The 20,166-nt window shown below is 41.7% G+C and overlaps 1 protein-coding gene across 1 annotated transcript in view; it reads left to right on the top strand.

Moving 5' to 3' along the window:
- Positions 1-20,166, top strand: part of TGS1 (trimethylguanosine synthase 1) — a 39,578-nt gene that overhangs the window by 9,749 nt on the left and 9,663 nt on the right. The window contains exons 2-11 of the mRNA XM_014952629.1: positions 1,052-1,116; positions 2,032-2,204; positions 4,163-5,012; positions 6,407-6,524; positions 12,643-12,729; positions 14,024-14,195; positions 15,506-15,836; positions 16,721-16,894; positions 17,966-18,109; positions 19,444-19,660. Coding sequence (XP_014808115.1) covers positions 1,052-1,116; positions 2,032-2,204; positions 4,163-5,012; positions 6,407-6,524; positions 12,643-12,729; positions 14,024-14,195; positions 15,506-15,836; positions 16,721-16,894; positions 17,966-18,109; positions 19,444-19,660 — 2,331 coding nt within the window. The remainder of the gene's footprint in view (positions 1-1,051; positions 1,117-2,031; positions 2,205-4,162; positions 5,013-6,406; positions 6,525-12,642; positions 12,730-14,023; positions 14,196-15,505; positions 15,837-16,720; positions 16,895-17,965; positions 18,110-19,443; positions 19,661-20,166) is intronic.

Genomic DNA, 20,166 nt, shown 5'->3' on the forward strand with positions numbered 1-20,166 from the left:
GTATCCCTGTTCCTCTCCACGAGCGAGCTGTATGGCTCCAGCCGTGACAAGAGGAGACACCAGCCCCCTGAGAGGAGACACCGCCACCGCCGCGGCTGCGTATCCTCCTCCCTCACACACAGCTCCCCTCAGCTGGACTCGGCTAGACTCGGCTCGGCTCGGCTGGACTCGGCTCGGCTCGCCTCGGCTGGACTCGGCTGACCTCGGCTCGGCTCGGCTCGGCTCGGCTGGACTCGGCTTGGCTGATAGGGGGAGCAGGACACGGGGGGAGCCCACCCACCCGTCGGTTCCCGTGGGGGGCCTTACCGGAGTGGGCACGTAGGGGGAGCAGGACACGAGGGGAGCCCACCCACCCGTCGGTTCCCGTGGGGGGCCTTACCGGAGTGGGCACGGCCCAGCGGGGCCTGCTCCCTCCCCGGTCCCCTCCTGCCTCCCCTGGACCTGGGGGGCCCCGGGGCCGGAGAGGGGGATCAGTGAGGAGTGGGGAGAGGAGAGGTGCCGCCGAGAGGCGGGCTGTGGCGGGGGATGGGGGGTTTGCATAGCGGAGCTTTGGGTGTTAAAACACAGCCGGTGTGTAGCCCAGGAGGCCCTTGTGGAGCTGAGGTGCCCACCCGCAGCGTCGGGTGTGGGGCTGAAATATTTAGTTTTGGGCTGCAGACAAGAAATTCCACCTGCAGAATGTTTTGTGGGCCAAAAATTCAATTCCCTGGTATTGGGAGTAGCGGCAACATTTTCCAAACCTCTCTTGTGTAGGCTTTTTGCATCAGGCTTTAAAGCGCTGCCTTTTTGGTGTTATTCTTAGCTTCGTGTGTTCAGGATTGCAGAACAGCCCAGGTGGGAAGAGACCTCAAAAGGTCCTCTGGGCCAGCGTTTCATGGGAAAGGCAGTCTGGATGAGGTTATCTCACACCCTGTCCAATGGCATCGTGAACCCCATGGGGGCTCTGCTGCATCTCTGAGGAGGTTGTTCCACTCAATGATTGTTTTTACTGGACAAAAAATTTTGTTCTAATGATGATCTTCTTCATAGATGTCACTCTTCATTTTTACAGAGATCGAAAATTATATAAACTGGGATTAAAAGGATTTTATGTCAAAGATGACAATGACAGTACAGGTAAGGTAATCATAGACTCACAGACTTGTAGAATGGTTAGAACGTTTTTGTAAAATTGTATTGTCTTTCTTAGTGTGTTTTTTGAATGATTGGAAACAAACCCAGTGATTTCTTGTATTTTAAGCTTGCTCTGATAGTGCCAAAAGAACTCCTGTAAAGAGTTTTCTTTTACTAATTTTACTGTTGTTTGCCGGGCGTTTCTGTAGTTCATTCTGCAAGTTATTGATGCTGTGCAAGCACTGCTCAGCAATAGCCAAAACCTCAGTTTTGTTATCCACATTGTTTTAGCCACAGATCCAAAACATCGCTCCTACAATATTGTCTTTCTTAGTGTGTTTTTTGAACGATTTGAAACAAACCCAGTGACTTCTTGTATTTTAAGCTTGCTCTGATAGGTGCCAAAAGAACTCCTGTAAAGCATTTTCTTTTACTAATTTTACTGTTGTTTGCCGGGCGTTTCTGTAGTTCATTCTGCAAGTTATTGATGCTGTGCAAGCAATTCTCAGCAATAGCCAAAACCTCAGTTTTGTTATCCACATTGTTTTAGCCACAGATCCAAAACATCGCTCCTACAGGTTGTTATGAGGAAAGTTAACTCCATCCCAGCCAGACCCAGCACGATGTTTTGGCTCTCGAAGTTACATTTTTGATTCCTACTGACATCCAAAACATCACGCCTACAGGCTGTTATGAGGAAAGTTAACTCCATCCCAGCCAGACCCAGCACGATGTTTTGGCTCTCGAAGTTACATTTTTGATTCCTACTGATAGTTGTGCAGAAAATAAGATGCTTATGAGAAAAATTTTAAATGGGAAAGGAAGCTTAAGAGGCAGTTCTGCTGATTTTGGTAGGCCATGCTGTTGCATTGAGGTATCAGAACAAGATTATATTCACTTAATTTAATTTGTTAATAGGGGAGGAACAAGCGTCTGAAGAGGAGAACCGTTGTCCCAATGCGACATTAAAGGTGGATATTGATCATGCTCTTGACCTGGAAGAAGTTGAGCTAGACTCGGAGGCAGAGCTCATGAAGAGCATGGGATTGCCTCTTCAGTTTGGTGGGCAGTCAGCCCACAGGGACTTCGTGGTAATTCTTTATTTGCTTTATTTATTCGTTTTACTTTGTGTTTCCAGATGTAGGTACATGTCTGCTCCTCAGTTATTTTTGAGACTCCTGTTCATGGGAGTATATCCGAGCTGGCTGTGAGCTGCCTGCCTCGTGTACTTGTAACAACATACAGCACTGGGGTCTGTGCAGTTTGTAAAACCCACCTGCCAGTTTGACTAAACAGGGTCAGGCTGTGCTTTCTGCTTCTGTATCTATATTGCTCTTGTTACTGGAGAGAGCGAGTTGAAAACAGCTGTGATAATGCTGATGCTCTGCTTCAGAACAACTAGCACACTCCAACCTGAGCACCTGTATTCATACTGTCTGCTTTAACCATTTAGCTTTAGGTACTAATATTAAAAGCTAATTCCTTGGTTCCCCCCTGCTGTGATGAAGCCAGACTTCTCCAAAGAGCAGGAGTGAGGCTTGGGTGCTCCACTTCCCACAGAGAGTGGTTGGGCTTTAGATGAAGACTAAAGTTGTGCACAGATGAGATAAAGATACTGGTGTATCCACATAGTCCATTTCTTAGAGTACAGCCCTCCCTGGGAATGAGAGAGTACTTTTGTGCACAGCACTCCAGTTCTGACCTGATTAATTTGTAAATAAATAGGAGAGGGTTATACATTGTTTTAATTAATGGCATGTAAATAGACTTATAGCTTGAAGGCTAAGGTATATAGGTGATTTATGTTGCTACGTAATAATACTGCAAATAAATCCAATGAGAAAATAATGTATGTTTTTACTAGATAACTACTAAGCATTGTGCCTTGCAATGCATGTATTCACATGACATTATGAGGGACATGGGGGGAAGATTGATGCCAGCTCTCTGACCCTAACTTCTTTATAGTCAACCTTATGCATTTGTCAATACAAGAAAAGTAGGGGTTGCAGCTGATGGAACGTTTGGAGTAATAACTGTACATTTGCAGTCTTTTTGCCCGTGTGTGTTTTAGTCCCTCATCACTACCAACTTTTTACCTGCCAAACTTAATACAGCAGTTTTTGAAAGAATTTGGCAGATTTCTTTGATAGAACAACTTGTTTTTCTTGGATGTTTTTATCTTATATGTATCTTAAGCCCGGGAAGCCCCGCTAAAACAAGTGAAACTGTATTTGGTGAAACCAACAAGTTACCTTGGTGTTTCCTTCTGATTACAGGTTTGTGCCTTCTGTCCCACTAGGCAACTGTAGTTGTCTGAGTTTGTTGGAACAAGTGAAGGGCTCACCTGTTTGGAGAGGAGGCTGTTTCCTTGTCTTTCTGTTAGTCAATCTGGCGATCTTCAGATGGGAAGAATATTACACCCCTCTCTTGGGTCAGTGTCAGAGATTCAGCTGCAGGATTTACAGAGCTTATGAGTATGAAGCAATGCCTTTTTTTTTAAAGCACTCAAAGACAGGCAAGGATTTTACAGTTTATTGGGCTGAGCGTTATATGTTCACTACCCTACTAAGACACCTGAACAGTTTTTGCTGGCCAGGCAGATACCAGGTGACAGCAAGGGTCAGCCTCCGTGGCCCCTAAAACAGGTCCTTGATGTTAATGAGATACTTTGAGCTCAGCCTAGTGGCCCCTCAATTCCTGACCAACCTCCCTTTAGGATTTGATAGTGTTTCATATTGATCTCTTTCCTTCTGAATCCTTGAGCTACTGATGACTTCCCTTTCAGCAGCCCCACTTCTGTCTGTAATTTTTTTTGTGTGTGTCTTTCTGTAGACTTTCTCAGGACTTCCTCAGAAATGCCAGCCAAGGTTATGCAGCAGGACCCTGTCAGACCCAGAAGCCCTACAGCCTTTTGTGGGGAGAAAGCTCACAGCAGGGCTGCAGTGAGAGGGAGGGTTACAACAGAAACAGTGTGCTTGGAGAGAGGGCAAGAAAAGACTGCATATACGTTGTAGACTTCTAAGTACTTTTTTCCGCTACATTTTAGGCAACAGAAAATTACAGAAAGAGAAGTAAAGTGAAGATTATGAAAAAGAAAAAGAAGAAAAAAGAGTTAAAGCAAAAACACGAGGATAAAATGGGGCAGGAATGCCAGGATCGAGCCTGTGGTGATCATATCCAGTCCGTTTCTGGTGAGCTGGCCTTAGCTGCAGAGCAATGTGAGAGGAGCAGCAAACCTCAGGAAGTAACTGAAGGGAACTGTGAAAGTTCAGAAAGTCTTGCAAATGAGGCTTTACACAGTGAACTTAAAGAAAAATGGGAGAAGTACTGGAGTGAGTACGGAGAGGGCCTTCTTTGGCAAAGTTGGCTGGAGAAGCATCAAGACGTATCCTTGTCTGAGGCCACCACAGCTTCTGAGCCTTGGAATAGTCCAGACACCAGGGAAGAGTGGGAGCAGCATTATAGCGAACTGTACTGGTATTACTGGGAGCAATTTCAGTACTGGACAAGTCAAGGATGGACTACTGAGAGCTCGCACGGTGACAATGTGGAAGCTAATGGGGTTACCCAGGAGACAGGTTTTTCGGGGAAAATGGACTTGGTTAGCCCAGGGGCTGAAGGCAGTGAAGTGCTGAGCTTGCAGCCGTCTCCCTCTGTCACCAGAAGCGAGGAAACACTCCCTTCAAGTGCTGAGCCCCACAGTGAAATTATCTCTGGGATTTGTAATTTAAATCTGAATCAGGAGGAAGTGGAGCCGAGCAGTGCAGCTCTAACAGTAGCCCACCAAGGTCCTCAGGAACATAGTTCGTCTGATGGTGAAAGGCAGAAGGAGCCCTGTGATGGAGGAAACAGGAAAAGGAGTGCATCTTGTGAAAATAAAAGTATTAACCAATCAGGTAATACAAAATCAGCAAAAATGGATTCTACCAGAATCAACAGGCACGTCTGTCTTATGCCATTTCAAAAAAAGTCAATCAAGTATTGTGGAATGATTGCATACTTGATTCCTTTTTCTTTCCCCTGCTTCTGGATGATCTCACTTCTCTCTGACCTGTATATTGAATATATTCTTCAGCCAGAAGTAATTTTAATAGAACGTGTAGTTCATAAATCTTCAAAAGCACTATAGAAGGTGTTGAGGAAGCATTGTTAGTGCGTATTTATTTATATTGGTATTGCAGCTGTGTCATTCAGCTGATGTTTTCTCACCAGTTATCTAAAATGAGTGAAAACTCAGGTTGATGTTCTCATGAATCTGGCAAATTTTAAGATAAGGTTTTTTTGGGGGAAAAAAAATAGTTCTGCAGTTCTAGGGTTGGTGGGGATTTTTTACCTTCTGTCTAAAAATGCCATACTTGAAAATAAACTCTTGTTCTGTTGTAGTAGACCAGATGTCAGATGTCTTCCAGAGGTCCTTTCCAGCATTAAGTTATCAGTTAGTCAGTGAACTGCAGTCATCTTTACCACCCCAAATTCACATGTTCACAGCTGGTGCTGACAAGTGAAAGTGCCAGGTAATGTAGTAGCATAGTGAAAGCCATTGGCTGTGCTGGAGGAGCTTCTGTGAGGGAGGTGCAAGACTGGGCTGGAGACGTTTTTGCCAACTAGTTCAGCGTGTAGAGAAAGGAGAGAGCCATCTCGTTTGCCTGCCAGTTCTCCTGGCCAGTGTTCACTGTAAGCAGCAGCGTAGCGTCTTTCCTGAGTCTTCTATGGTTTCTCCCACTGAAAAGGAGGGATGAAGCACGTGGGTTAAGTGTCAGCAGCCTGGGTTTGGTGGGAAACCTCTGAGTCCACTGCTAGTGACTTTCTAAGGAAGGAAGAAGCAGGTGTGGTCCCGTCTTGATCGTACAGCACAGTTGGAATGGGAGAGGTGAAAGGAAAATCTCTTCCCAACAAGAAATGAGAGGAGTGTTGAAATCCAAGCTTATTAAATGTATGTGAATATCTTTGCATAGCTAATGAAACAGAAACAAAATTTATGCACAAGGAAGAAACTGTTTTGAATTTGTCCCTTTTGGCATTTTATTTTTCTTGGAGAACTGAGATAATTTGAAGTTGGTCCTGCTTAAGATTATTAACTCTACAGTATAACTAATACTGGAAGCTTGTATTGGTATGTTGTCCCTCACACAGACACAGGTAAAGCTATGTGTGTTTGGCACTTGTGCTGCCTTTGTCAGATTCAGGTATGTATGATAACCTAACTGTAGCTCCAGATGTACTTTGGGGACAGGAAGAAATGGAATTTATTTATGCAGAAGGAAAATATGATCTCCTCTATCTTTTTTAGGTTCACAGGGGTCATGTAGCTCAAATTCAAATGACAAAGAACAGTTGCTTCTTCATGACCAAGATGAAGATGAGGACGAAGAGCCTCCTGAATACAGACATGCCAAAGTCAAGCGAAGGCAAGTCATGACATTTAGACGAGCTTTATTCTCAAGAAGCCCAAGTCTAGAAGCCTCCTGATTTATAGTAACTATTTGTTTGATTGAGATTATGTGGTTTTGCACTGAAGTTCTAACTCACAGTCTTCCATCACTGCTTATCACTTTTCCTGGCAACAAGCAGTGGATGTTGCTTTATGAAAACAGTAAATGGCCTCAATGACTGTGCAAGATGATAGTACTATTCTTGTGCCACTGAAGTATAGAAGATTGTTAAATTGGATAGGACAACTTGCTTATCTAAGTCCAATTGGCGTAGATGATACAAGAATGATAGTAAATAATTTGTGTTGTTTAACTGAATCGTTTGCTGCCAGTAAAGTGCTCGGTGCTATGGTAATCATAAAATAGCTAATCTCTGCCATGTCGCAGTCTTTTTCTTTCTTCTCTAAAAATTTATAGCCTCAAACATGATGAGATGGCTTTTCCTCTCTAATAAATTTATAAACTCAAAGGTGAAGGGATGAATGGAATTACTATCTGCTAATCAGGTAGCTTTGGTTTTCTTTGAATGTTTTGCTTTTGCCATAGCATTAATAATACATAATAATATAGTTCACTTAATTTAATTTGTTAATAGGGGAGGAACAAGCGTCTGAAGAGGAGAACCGTTGTCCCAATGCGACATTAAAGGTGGATATTGATCATGCTCTTGACCTGGAAGAAGTTGAGCTAGACTCGGAGGCAGAGCTCATGAAGAGCATGGGATTGCCTCTTCAGTTTGGTGGGCAGTCAGCCCACAGGGACTTCGTGGTAATTCTTTATTTGCTTTATTTATTCGTTTTACTTTGTGTTTCCAGATGTAGGTACATGTCTGCTCCTCAGTTATTTTTGAGACTCCTGTTCATGGGAGTATATCCGAGCTGGCTGTGAGCTGCCTGCCTCGTGTACTTGTAACAACATACAGCACTGGGGTCTGTGCAGTTTGTAAAACCCACCTGCCAGTTTGACTAAACAGGGTCAGGCTGTGCTTTCTGCTTCTGTATCTATATTGCTCTTGTTACTGGAGAGAGCGAGTTGAAAACAGCTGTGATAATGCTGATGCTCTGCTTCAGAACAACTAGCACACTCCAACCTGAGCACCTGTATTCATACTGTCTGCTTTAACCATTTAGCTTTAGGTACTAATATTAAAAGCTAATTCCTTGGTTCCCCCCTGCTGTGATGAAGCCAGACTTCTCCAAAGAGCAGGAGTGAGGCTTGGGTGCTCCACTTCCCACAGAGAGTGGTTGGGCTTTAGATGAAGACTAAAGTTGTGCACAGATGAGATAAAGATACTGGTGTATCCACATAGTCCATTTCTTAGAGTACAGCCCTCCCTGGGAATGAGAGAGTACTTTTGTGCACAGCACTCCAGTTCTGACCTGATTAATTTGTAAATAAATAGGAGAGGGTTATACATTGTTTTAATTAATGGCATGTAAATAGACTTATAGCTTGAAGGCTAAGGTATATAGGTGATTTATGTTGCTACGTAATAATACTGCAAATAAATCCAATGAGAAAATAATGTATGTTTTTACTAGATAACTACTAAGCATTGTGCCTTGCAATGCATGTATTCACATGACATTATGAGGGACATGGGGGGAAGATTGATGCCAGCTCTCTGACCCTAACTTCTTTATAGTCAACCTTATGCATTTGTCAATACAAGAAAAGTAGGGGTTGCAGCTGATGGAACGTTTGGAGTAATAACTGTACATTTGCAGTCTTTTTGCCCGTGTGTGTTTTAGTCCCTCATCACTACCAACTTTTTACCTGCCAAACTTAATACAGCAGTTTTTGAAAGAATTTGGCAGATTTCTTTGATAGAACAACTTGTTTTTCTTGGATGTTTTTATCTTATATGTATCTTAAGCCCGGGAAGCCCCGCTAAAACAAGTGAAACTGTATTTGGTGAAACCAACAAGTTACCTTGGTGTTTCCTTCTGATTACAGGTTTGTGCCTTCTGTCCCACTAGGCAACTGTAGTTGTCTGAGTTTGTTGGAACAAGTGAAGGGCTCACCTGTTTGGAGAGGAGGCTGTTTCCTTGTCTTTCTGTTAGTCAATTTGGCGATCTTCAGATGGGAAGAATATTACACCCCTCTCTTGGGTCAGTGTCAGAGATTCAGCTGCAGGATTTACAGAGCTTATGAGTATGAAGCAATGCCTTTTTTTTTTAAAGCACTCAAAGACAGGCAAGGATTTTACAGTTTATTGGGCTGAGCGTTATATGTTCACTACCCTACTAAGACACCTGAACAGTTTTTGCTGGCCAGGCAGATACCAGGTGACAGCAAGGGTCAGCCTCCGTGGCCCCTAAAACAGGTCCTTGATGTTAATGAGATACTTTGAGCTCAGCCTAGTGGCCCCTCAATTCCTGACCAACCTCCCTTTAGGATTTGATAGTGTTTCATATTGATCTCTTTCCTTCTGAATCCTTGAGCTACTGATGACTTCCCTTTCAGCAGCCCCACTTCTGTCTGTAATTTTTTTTGTGTGTGTCTTTCTGTAGACTTTCTCAGGACTTCCTCAGAAATGCCAGCCAAGGTTATGCAGCAGGACCCTGTCAGACCCAGAAGCCCTACAGCCTTTTGTGGGGAGAAAGCTCACAGCAGGGCTGCAGTGAGAGGGAGGGTTACAACAGAAACAGTGTGCTTGGAGAGAGGGCAAGAAAAGACTGCATATACGTTGTAGACTTCTAAGTACTTTTTTCCATTACATTTTAGGCAACAGAAAATTACAGAAAGAGAAGTAAAGTGAAGATTATGAAAAAGAAAAAGAAGAAAAAAGAGTTAAAGCACAAACATGAGGATAAAATGGGGCAGGAATGCCAGGATCGAGCCTGTGGTGATCATATCCAGTCCGTTTCTGGTGAGCTGGCCTTAGCTGCAGAGCAATGTGAGAGGAGCAGCAAACCTCAGGAAGTAACTGAAGGGAACTGTGAAAGTTCAGAAAGTCTTGCAAATGAGGCTTTACACAGTGAACTTAAAGAAAAATGGGAGAAGTACTGGAGTGAGTACGGAGAGGGCCTTCTTTGGCAAAGTTGGCTGGAGAAGCATCAAAATGTCTCATTGTCTGAGGCCACCACAGCTTCTGAGCCTTGGAATAGTCCAGACACCAGGGAAGAGTGGGAGCAGCATTATAGCGAACTGTACTGGTATTACTGGGAGCAATTTCAGTACTGGACAAGTCAAGGATGGACTACTGAGAGCTCACATGGTGACAATGTGGAAGCTAATGGGGTTACCCAGGAGACAGGTTTTTTGGGAAAAATGGACTTGGTTAGCCCAGGGGCTGAAGGCAGTGAAGTCCTGAGCTTGCAGCCGTCTCCCTCTGTCACCAGAAGCGAGGAAACACTCCCTTCAAGTGCTGAGCCCCACAGTGAAATTATCTCTGGGATTTGTAATTTAAATCTGAATCAGGAGGAAGTGGAGCCGAGCAGTGCAGCTCTAACAGTAGCCCACCAAGGTCCTCAGGAACATAGTTCGTCTGATGGTGAAAGGCAGAAGGAGCCCTGTGATGGAGGAAACAGGAAAAGGAGTGCATCTTGTGAAAATAAAAGTATTAACCAATCAGGTAATACAAAATCAGCAAAAATGGATTCTACCAGAATCAACAGGCACGTCTGTCTTATGCCATTTCAAAAAAAGTCAATCAAGTATTGTGGAATGATTGCATACTTGATTCCTTTTTCTTTCCCCTGCTTCTGGATGATCTCACTTCTCTCTGACCTGTATATTGAATATATTCTTCAGCCAGAAGTAATTTTAATAGAACGTGTAGTTCATAAATCTTCAAAAGCACTATAGAAGGTGTTGAGGAAGCATTGTTAGTGCGTATTTATTTATATTGGTATTGCAGCTGTGTCATTCAGCTGATGTTTTCTCACCAGTTATCTAAAATGAGTGAAAACTCAGGTTGATGTTCTCATGAATCTGGCAAATTTTAAGATAAGGTTTTTTTGGGGGAAAAAAAATAGTTCTGCAGTTCTAGGGTTGGTGGGGATTTTTTACCTTCTGTCTAAAAATGCCATACTTGAAAATAAACTCTTGTTCTGTTGTAGTGGACCAGATGTCTTCCAGAGGTCCTTTCCAGCATTAAGTTATCAGTTAGTCAGTGAACTGCAGTCATCTTTACCACCCTAAATTCACATGTTTACAGCTGGTGCTGACAAGTGAAAGTGCCAGGTAATGTAGTAGCATAGTGAAAGCCATTGGCTGTGCTGGAGGAGCTTCTGTGAGGGAGGTGCAAGACTGGGCTGGAGACGTTTTTGCCAACTAGTTCAGCGTGTAGAGAAAGGAGAGAGCCATCTCGTTTGCCTGCCAGTTCTTCTGGCCAGTGTTCACTGTAAGCAGCAGCGTAGCGTCTTTCCTGAGTCTTCTATGGTTTCTCCCACTGAAAAGGAGGGATGAAGCACGTGAGTTTGGTGGGAAGCCTCTGAGTCCACTGCTAGTGACTTTCTAAGGAAGCAACAGGTGTGGTCCTGTCTTGATTGTACAGCACAGTTGGGAGAGGTGAAAGGAAAATCTCTTCCCAACAAGAAATGAGAGGAGTGTTGAAATCCAAGCTTATTAAATGTATGTGAATATCTTTGCATAGCTAATGAAACAGAAACAAAATTTATGCACAAGGAAGAAACTGTTTTGAATTTGTCCCTTTTGGCATTTTATTTTTCTTGGAGAACTGAGATAATTTGAAGTTGGTCCTGCTTAAGATTATTAACTCTACAGTATAACTAATACTGGAAGCTTGTATTGGTATGTTGTCCCTCACACAGACACAGGTAAAGCTATGTGTGTTTGGCACTTGTGCTGCCTTTGTCAGATTCAGGTATGTATGATAACCTATCTGTAGCTCCAAATGTACTTTGGGGACAGGAATAAATGGAATTTATTTACACAGAAGGAAAATATGATCTCATTTATCTTTTTTAGGTTCACAGGGGTCATGTAGCTCAAATTCAAATGACAAAGAACAGTTGCTTCTTCATGACCAAGATGAAGATGAGGACGAAGAGCCTCCTGAATACAGACATGCCAAAGTCAAGCGAAGGCAAGTCATGACATTTAGACGAGCTTTATTCTCAAGAAGCCCAAGTCTAGAAGCCTCCTGATTTATAGTAACTATTTGTTTGATTGAGATTATGTGGTTTTGCACTGAAGTTCTAACTCACAGTCTTCCATCACTGCTTATCACTTTTCCTGGCAACAAGCAGTGGATGTTGCTTTATGAAAACAGTAAATGGCCTCAATGACTGTGCAAGATGATAGTACTATTCTTGTGCCACTGAAGTATAGAAGATTGTTAAATTGGATAGGACAACTTGCTTATCTAAGTCCAATTGGCGTAGATGATACAAGAATGATAGTAAATAATTTGTGTTGTTTAACTGAATCGTTTGCTGCCAGTAAAGTGCTCGGTGCTATGGTAATCATAAAATAGCTAATCTCTGCCATGTCGCAGTCTTTTTCTTTCTTCTCTAAAAATTTATAGCCTCAAACATGATGAGATGGCTTTTCCTCTCTAATAAATTTATAAACTCAAAGGTGAAGGGATGAATGGAATTACTATCTGCTAATCAGGTAGCTTTGGTTTTCTTTGAATGTTTTGCTTTTGCCATAGCATTAATAATACATAATAATATAGATAACATAATAGGCTATGCAGGTAATTTGGAATTAGGGTGAACAAACACTATCTTCATCAGTTTCTTGTAGGTCTTGATGGTAAATATTTTAAGAGGTCATTTGGAATAGTTGGAATAGTAGGATATGCGTCCCTAAAGGCCAGGCTGGATGGGGGTTTGAGCAACCTGCTCTAGTGGAGGGTGTCCTTCCTGGTGGCAGGGGGTTGGAACTAGATGGTCTTTAGGGTTCCTTCCAACTCTATCTATTCTATGTTTCTAAAATTGGCTAAGAAAAAAAGTATGTGAATAGTCTGATGTTATTTCCCTTGCTTGGTTTCATCGGTGTGTGGAAGAACCTACTGAAGCCCACATTCAAATGTTTTCAATACCTGAGTTTCTTAATGGTATACCTGTAAAAACAGTGTTTTTTACAGTAAGTAATTCTGTCATCTGCATTTTTTTCCTAGCCATGAACTGGATGTGGATGAGAACCCTGTGGAAGATCCTGAGGAAACCTGCTCTGTCTTGGGTTTCAAGTGTGGCACGGGACAAAAGTAATTGTTTATGAGGAGTTTGGGGTTTCTTCATAAGTCACCTCTCTTGTTACTATTCAAACAGACCATTCATCTCCGTTCCCATTTTGTTAAACTTTTGAAGATGATTCCCAATTTCTTAATAAAACTGTTATCCTTTGGCTAGAGAGGGAAATGCAAAGTTACCCAGGCTAATTAAAGAACAAGAGAAGTGCTTTGAAACAGAAGTGCAATTTGTAAGGTACTTGCAGTTGTTTAAATGTTAAATGGCTCATTAGCTACTTAAATTAGAGCTTAAAGGCTCTGATGATGAATAGTCATTGCAGTTTGGAGTCCTGTGAACTTAGATTGTAATTATTAGCTGCTTCATACTGGAATAAGGTTGCTTTATACTGGTAAAATGTTGCTATGCTAATAAAGTGTTGCCAGAGCGTTGACCAGTGAAATTTTATTTTTGGTGGTATGAGCTAAAGGCGTGGTGGTCAGTGCTATAGGAGTAACATCGTAGGGCACATCAGAAGTGACACAAGTGACATCATAGGGTGAACTGTAGCTTATGTCTAGCGCTTCTGCAAGACGTAAGGTTAGTACATATATATATATTTCAGAGAGGAGTATGTTTTGTAGTTGACAATCTCTGTTCTACTTTATAAAAATTATTTAAGTGAATTTCCCATATTTCCTTTATTTCCTTTTTTTTTTTTTAAATTGCATTTGCCAGGAGACAAAAGTTAGCTGTTTTGGAGGTTCTTTAGAGCCACAAAAAGATGTATTATTGTACTAATCAAGATATTTTTTCATTTCCTATTTTTCAGGCTGGTCTGGCAAATTTTTTTTACCTAAGGTTATACACCAAACAGAAAAAAAAATATAAATCTAAAACCAATTTAGGTAAACATTTTCAAATGAAAGTATTTAAAAGTTTTCCTGAAGGTATACTAGAAATTCTTTCCTGTGAGGGTGGTGAGACACTGGAAGAGGTTGCCCAGAGAAGCTGTGGGTGCCCCATCCCTGGAGGGGTTCAAGGCCAGGCTGGATGGGGCTTTGAGCAACCTGGTCTGGTGGGAGGTGTCCCTGCCCATGGCAGGGGGGTTGGAACTCGATGATCTTCAAGGTCCCTTCCAACCTCAACCATTCTATGATTGTTTAGCAGCTACATTAAGTGTCATATTTTAAAAGTGGAGCAAATGTCTGATAAAGAAATAATTTAGTCTAAATTTTTTGTAGATGTCAACATTAATGTTAAAGCTTCCAAACTGGAAATTAACCAGGTCTTTTTTTTGTCTGTCTTTTTTTTTTCCTTTTTAAATTTCAGGTATGGTGGAATTCCAGATTTCACCCACCGAAGCGTGCAGTACTTGGAGAAAAAAGCAAAACTCAAGTCCAGATTCTTGGATATGCGTAAACCAAGGAAGAGCAAAAACACCCACATCTTCTTTACAGAGGGATCTGAAACATCGTTCAAGAAAAATAAAACTTTGAAGAAGGTAGGTTTAATTGTTAGTGTTGCTGTGATTCATAGATTTATCTGCTCCCTTAGCTGTTGTTGAATTACAAACATGAGAAAAAATTAATTGCCCAGAATAGGTGGCATTTTTAATTGTCACTGCTCTTTTTTTTTTTTTTTTAATTTCCTTGCTTAGGTGAAAAGTAGTTAGTTTAGGGTGGATATGGAAAGGCATTGGTGGGCTCTTGGCATTATATTAAGAGGAATGTGACCTTAATGGTGAAGTTATGTGAAAGTCACTCCTAAGGTCTGGGTGCATCATTCCTTTGGAGGTGTGTCTGTGTAGGTTTCTAAAGTTACTAAAAGTGTCTCTGATTTTAAAATGCATGTGAGGGCATTTGTTTTAGTGCTGGCACTTCAGCAGTGAGAGAAAAATATTTGTATAAATTAGTGTATTTCATGTAACTCTGTGGTCTTAATGTGTATCAACATTTTTGCTTACACCTCTGCCTGGATTTATTTTCACCTATAACTCTTTTTAACTCGGAGATTAGTAATGAGTAGAAAAACTTGTTCACTGTTTCTCTTAGTTGAGTTTCTTTGAAATCTGCTACTTCAGGTTTTCAGTGTTACTTTGCTGCCTTCTGGGATGCTTGGCCTTCCCTAACACCCAAGTGCAAAACACTGTTTTCTGGTGGTGACAGCACATACTGTATTGAACTCCAGTCCAAATGCTATAATTTTTGATCAAAGGCTTGATCATCTTGTACCTGAGGCCGATGTAGTTCAAGGGCAACTTTAATGATGTAAATAATAATAATAAAAAAGTTACAAATTTCCTCAGACTTTCCCCTTTCAGCAGAACCATTTAGCACATGCATGTTTGGTACATCTTGGAGCTGATGCAGCTAATGAATGAAGTTAATTTAACCTATTTATTCAAACCTGGAAGGCAGAATTCTCTGCCTGATTGTTTCTTTGAATGCAGATCAAGGACAAGATGGTTAATTAAAAAGTACTAGTCTTGGTCAGTCTGACTGTTTACTGTTTACTTGAGAAGATTTACTGTATTTACAGTTGATTTCGTGGAATTTCTCTTTTGCAGGTAGTTGGTATCTAGCTCCCAAAGACAGCTTGTTTTCAAAATGCTATAAAAAGGGAGCAGAGTTAAGGGACTTGTTTATCCTCCTGAATGTTTTGACTGGGGATATTTTACTTTTTTCAAAATACACGTGGCTGAGAGTGTGTGCATGGCAGGTGCTTTTGAACTCTAATGCTTTTAAACTAGCTTTACAGAACAAAAGTAAGATGGTTAACAGTCTAATCATCCATGATACTTGACAATCACAGGTGGAGGAGTTCCTGAAGCAGGTTAATAAGCCTGGGGAGGAAGCCCCATCCCAGACAGCCTCACCTCGCTCGAAAGTGGAAGCGTCGTCCTCGAGCAGCGACTCAGAAGATCAGGAAGGTGTTATTGCCATGCAGACTGTGACACTGAATGCTGAAAACCAAAACCCACCATCCTCCAGCGTGGCCTTCACAGAACCTGGAGGGAGTAACCTTGAGGAGGAGGCGGGGGACGCGGCAGCGAGCGGCTCCGATGGCCGGGGTGCGGGGAGGCAGCTGGTCCCCCTGGATATTCCCGATTATCTCCGGGTAGAGACAGAGGATGTCAGCCAAGGTAATGAATTGGCAGTGACCTTAATACTGGCCTTCCCAAATTACACCGTTGTGTGGTGTTTGTTTAGTCTCTTATTCAAAGAGACTTGTTAGATCCAAGGGGTGATGAGGCTGACTGAGAGCTGGGCTAGTGGAAGTAGCTTATTCCTGGAGCACCAGAATCCCAGATCTTGTCTTTAACAGTGGCAGTATTTCTTTATAGATAAACAATCATTGTTGATCCTAGATGTGATCTAACAGGTCCTCAGTTCACATTCTTTTTCCCCTGTAAGGGTGAGGGTGATTAACTTCAGGCAGATGCATAGATTCTCAGGTTTTGGGTCCTAGATGCATATTGCTGAGCTTTGAGGAGCACGTGTTTTAAAATTATGTTCTAGGGGAAAAAAAAATCCATATTAGGAACTCTCCTCTGTTTACAGTGTTAAATAGAAAAACAGGATTATTCAGGGTTTTACATACAATTCAGTCCTTTATACAGTAATTCAGTTATGTTAGATTTCTACTGTAAAACTCTTGCCCAGATTGGTTGTTACACCTTATATAAATAAGGGCATTAAATTGGGCTCTGATACACTTGTGTGCTCACTATGTAGACTTTACTGCTGTTGGTTGAAGGTGATGGCTAGCCTGTTAAGGCTTTTAAATAATGGGTAAGGTGTTAGGATTTTTAGGACTGTTACAGTGTTTTTTAGTGTTACCTGCCAGGTAACACTATTCCCTTGAAATATAGTATGCTTTTTTTTAATTTAAACCACTAATTTGCATAATCTGGCAAACAATACTAAAGTTAAACGTGAGCATCTTGCGTCTTAACTCTCACCTACCTACCGACTACGTTCCTAGCCTGCAAGAACAGTGATTGTGAACTTTTGCAGTGTCTTCCAGCTGCGGATGAAAAAATTACCATGAAGAAGAAGGAGAAAAAAAGGAGGAGACGGAATAGGATTGCTCTGGGAGCTCTACCTGCCGAGATTGCTGCTGATCCAGAGCTGGCCAAGTACTGGGCACAGCGCTACCGGCTCTTCTCGCGCTTTGACGAGGGAATCAAACTAGACAGAGGTGTGTTCAGCACAAAGCATGCTGACTTGGTGGTACAAGATGTATCCAAACCTGTTGTCCTTCTCACGGTTTATTACTGATTTCCTTAGAAGAGGAGTGTTATTGCGTCTACTTTTGCATCTCTGGATAAATTCTATCCCCCAGCCTGCAGGCAAACAGAAGTCTTGGACTTCAGTAGAGCTTCTAGCATGGGACACCCCTGTTTGCCTTAGTCCTGATGTTTGCTGAAGATCATACTGTACCCAAATTATACTTGGTCAGGCCTTTTTCAGAAATTTGATGAGATACTTCTTTAATTTTATAAATAATCTCGTGAGACTTCCAAATATGCTGATGGATCTACTTTTGTTCTGACTTTCAGCAGTCACTTTCAGAGTCCACCCAAATTATACTTGTTCAGGCCTTTTACAGAATTTTTATGATATATTTCTTTATTTTTATAAATAATCTTGTGAGACTTCCAAATATGCTGATGGATCTACTTTTATTCTGACTTTCAGAGTTACTTTTTTTTTTTCCATCTTTGCATGGAAGCCGCTTCTAGATCATGAATTTATAGGTAAAGGAGGAATTAGGATTACTGCTTTTTATATCTTGGATTTGTAAGCCTCTCGCTTCTTATGCTCTCCCACATAAACATGTAGATTATTTGGCAGACGAGACATCGCTGTAAAGAAAACATGTGGGATAAGAGAGAATATATTTCTGGCTTTATTTGTCACCAGAGCATAATTGTGATGTCTAAAGTTTGGTTTTTTTATAGCTGTCTCAGTGGGTTTGTGCTCGATAAGCTGGAATCCTCAGCACCAAGTTCAACAAAGCATTTGCTGAGATTCAGGCCTATCTGTTTGCTTCAGTGAGACCTTGTTTGCTTTGCAAATCACTGGACTGACCAGAGTTTATCATCTTCAAAGCCTGTATTTTCTGGTCGAATGTGCTAAGCCAAAATTGTTCGGATTAATGCTAAACCTTCAGTTGTATGGGGGGGTTGGTTGGCTGGTTTTAATTCAGGTGACCTTGAAATAAGAGGCGAAAAATACACTGAATACACGGCTTCCCTTTCCTTTGCAGAGGGTTGGTTTTCTGTTACTCCAGAGAAAATAGCTGAGCATATTGCCCTCCGCGTTAGCCAGTCGTTCAACTGCGATATCATCGTGGACGCGTTCTGTGGGGTTGGAGGAAATGCCATTCAGTTTGCACTGACCTCCAAAAGGGGTAAGCAGGTGTTGTATATATTGTATTTTTGTGTTTCTCCCTAAAAATTTGGATATGCACTTTGTTTGCTGAATTTGTTGGGATTTTAAAATTTTCTTTTCAGTGCTTCTGAAGCAACAGAAGCTTTTTTGCTTCATCAGACTCACAATATGAACTCTCGTGTTTTTGAAAAGGACCTATAAAACTACTTCTCTATTTTAAGTCAGAGATGGATTTCTGTTGTACTAGTCAAAAGTTCTTTTTACGTGACATAGCAATTAGTCTGTCAGATGCTGTGAAGATCTGTTCCGTTTGCAGTGCTGACCTGCAGAAACACCACAAAGGTGCTGCTTTTCCCAATTGTTACACCAAGTCCACGTACTGAAAAGCAAATTATGTGCAAATAGTGCTTAAAACACTTGAATGAGATCACCTGAAGGTGCAGCAGAACCACAAACCAAATACAGAAAAGCGATGATAACTTCATGTGACTCAGTTCCTGTTGCCAACTCATGAAATTGCAGTGAAACATTAAGAGTGCTTTTTGTAAAAACATTGACTGCTTGATATTCCTGAGCTCATGAAACATTCCGGTAAAACATCAGCTCATCTAATGCTTCTGAGGAATTTCTGAGCGAGACAAATGGTGGTTTCTACTGCATTAAGTTTGGTCGGCTATGATTCAGTTTATAAATATTTTCTAAATTTCACTTAGCTTTTGGCTAAATATTTATTTATTTTTTTGGCTAAATATTTATTTCTGTGATTGTGTACTGCCCTTCTATCGTCGCTGTTTTGCTGTGTTGTTGGGTGGGTTTGTTAAAACTCAATTTTCAGTACAATGTGATATCTTTAACAAAGGAGAAGTGTTACGTTTCTGATTGATACCATTTAAGCTGTCAAGCTCCTGCCAAGTTTGAAGAGAGGAGGACTTCCTCTCTGAGGCTGACAGCCTTACCTGTCCACTGCTTGAGCAGAGATGGAAGACTGTCATGGTAGTAGATGTGTGACTGCCAGAAGCTAAAGCTTCCCAGCTTTGCAACAGCAGCTGAGCCTTCCCAGCCTTGGCTGCGTGACTTCCCTTGCTGGTTTGTCACTGCAGGCCACCTGCTCCTAGTGGAACCTCTGCTCCTGCCACGCAAGGCCATGTCCTTCCCTTCTGAGGAACCGTAGCTTCACGTCTGCTATGACCGACAAAACTGAAGTGGTCGCTCACCACACAACAGTAAATCATAGATGTGACTTGTGGTGGTGGTTGCAGAAGAACACTTTCCTTCTGAAACATCCTTTTGGTGGTCAGGGTGGCATTCACAGTCCACGTTAACCTGTGCATTTGTTCTCTTTCTCATTTTCAGTGATCGCTATTGATATTGATCCCGAGAAGCTCAGTCTGGCGCGCAACAACGCTGAAGTCTACGGTGTGGCAGATCAGATAGAATTTGTGTGTGGGGACTTCATGGTGCTGGCTGCTGACCTGAAAGCAGATGTGGTGTTCCTCAGCCCACCCTGGGGGGGCCCTGACTACGCCACTGCCGAAATCTTCGATATCCAAACCATGATTTGCCCAGATGGATATCCTTTCAAAGTTATGCATTGTTGTGATTTTCAGAAAGAACTAGCAGTTTTCTCACTTTCTTCTCCTTCCCCTCTTGACATGGGCTTTGCATGTCCAGTTGGCTGACTGGGGATGATATGACCAGAAGCTGAAGTCCCAGATGTGCCACATTTGTTTAGTCCTCCTCAGCTATATGACTTTGACCACCTAAAATTAAATATTTTTATCATTTTTTTTAAATAACGTAAAGATTTATTTCTAAAGGTTAAAAAAAATCCTTTAGAGAATTATAGTAGCTTCTTAACTTAAAGCGTTAATTCAGCAGTTTTAACTCCTTTATATTATTTAGTTAAAATACCCTGAAGTAATCAAATAGCCATATGGTGTATATATAGGTAATAATTAGTTACGCAAGCTATGAATTTGTCATTAATTGTACTTTGTAATTGATTTATAAAAGATATATCTTATTTAGAATATCTTACTCAAACTATTCTCAACCATAGCACCTGACTATAACTTA

Source organism: Calidris pugnax, unplaced genomic scaffold (assembly GCF_001431845.1).
Source record: "Calidris pugnax isolate Ruff unplaced genomic scaffold, ASM143184v1 scaffold182, whole genome shotgun sequence".
NCBI lineage: Eukaryota > Metazoa > Chordata > Aves > Charadriiformes > Scolopacidae > Calidris > Calidris pugnax.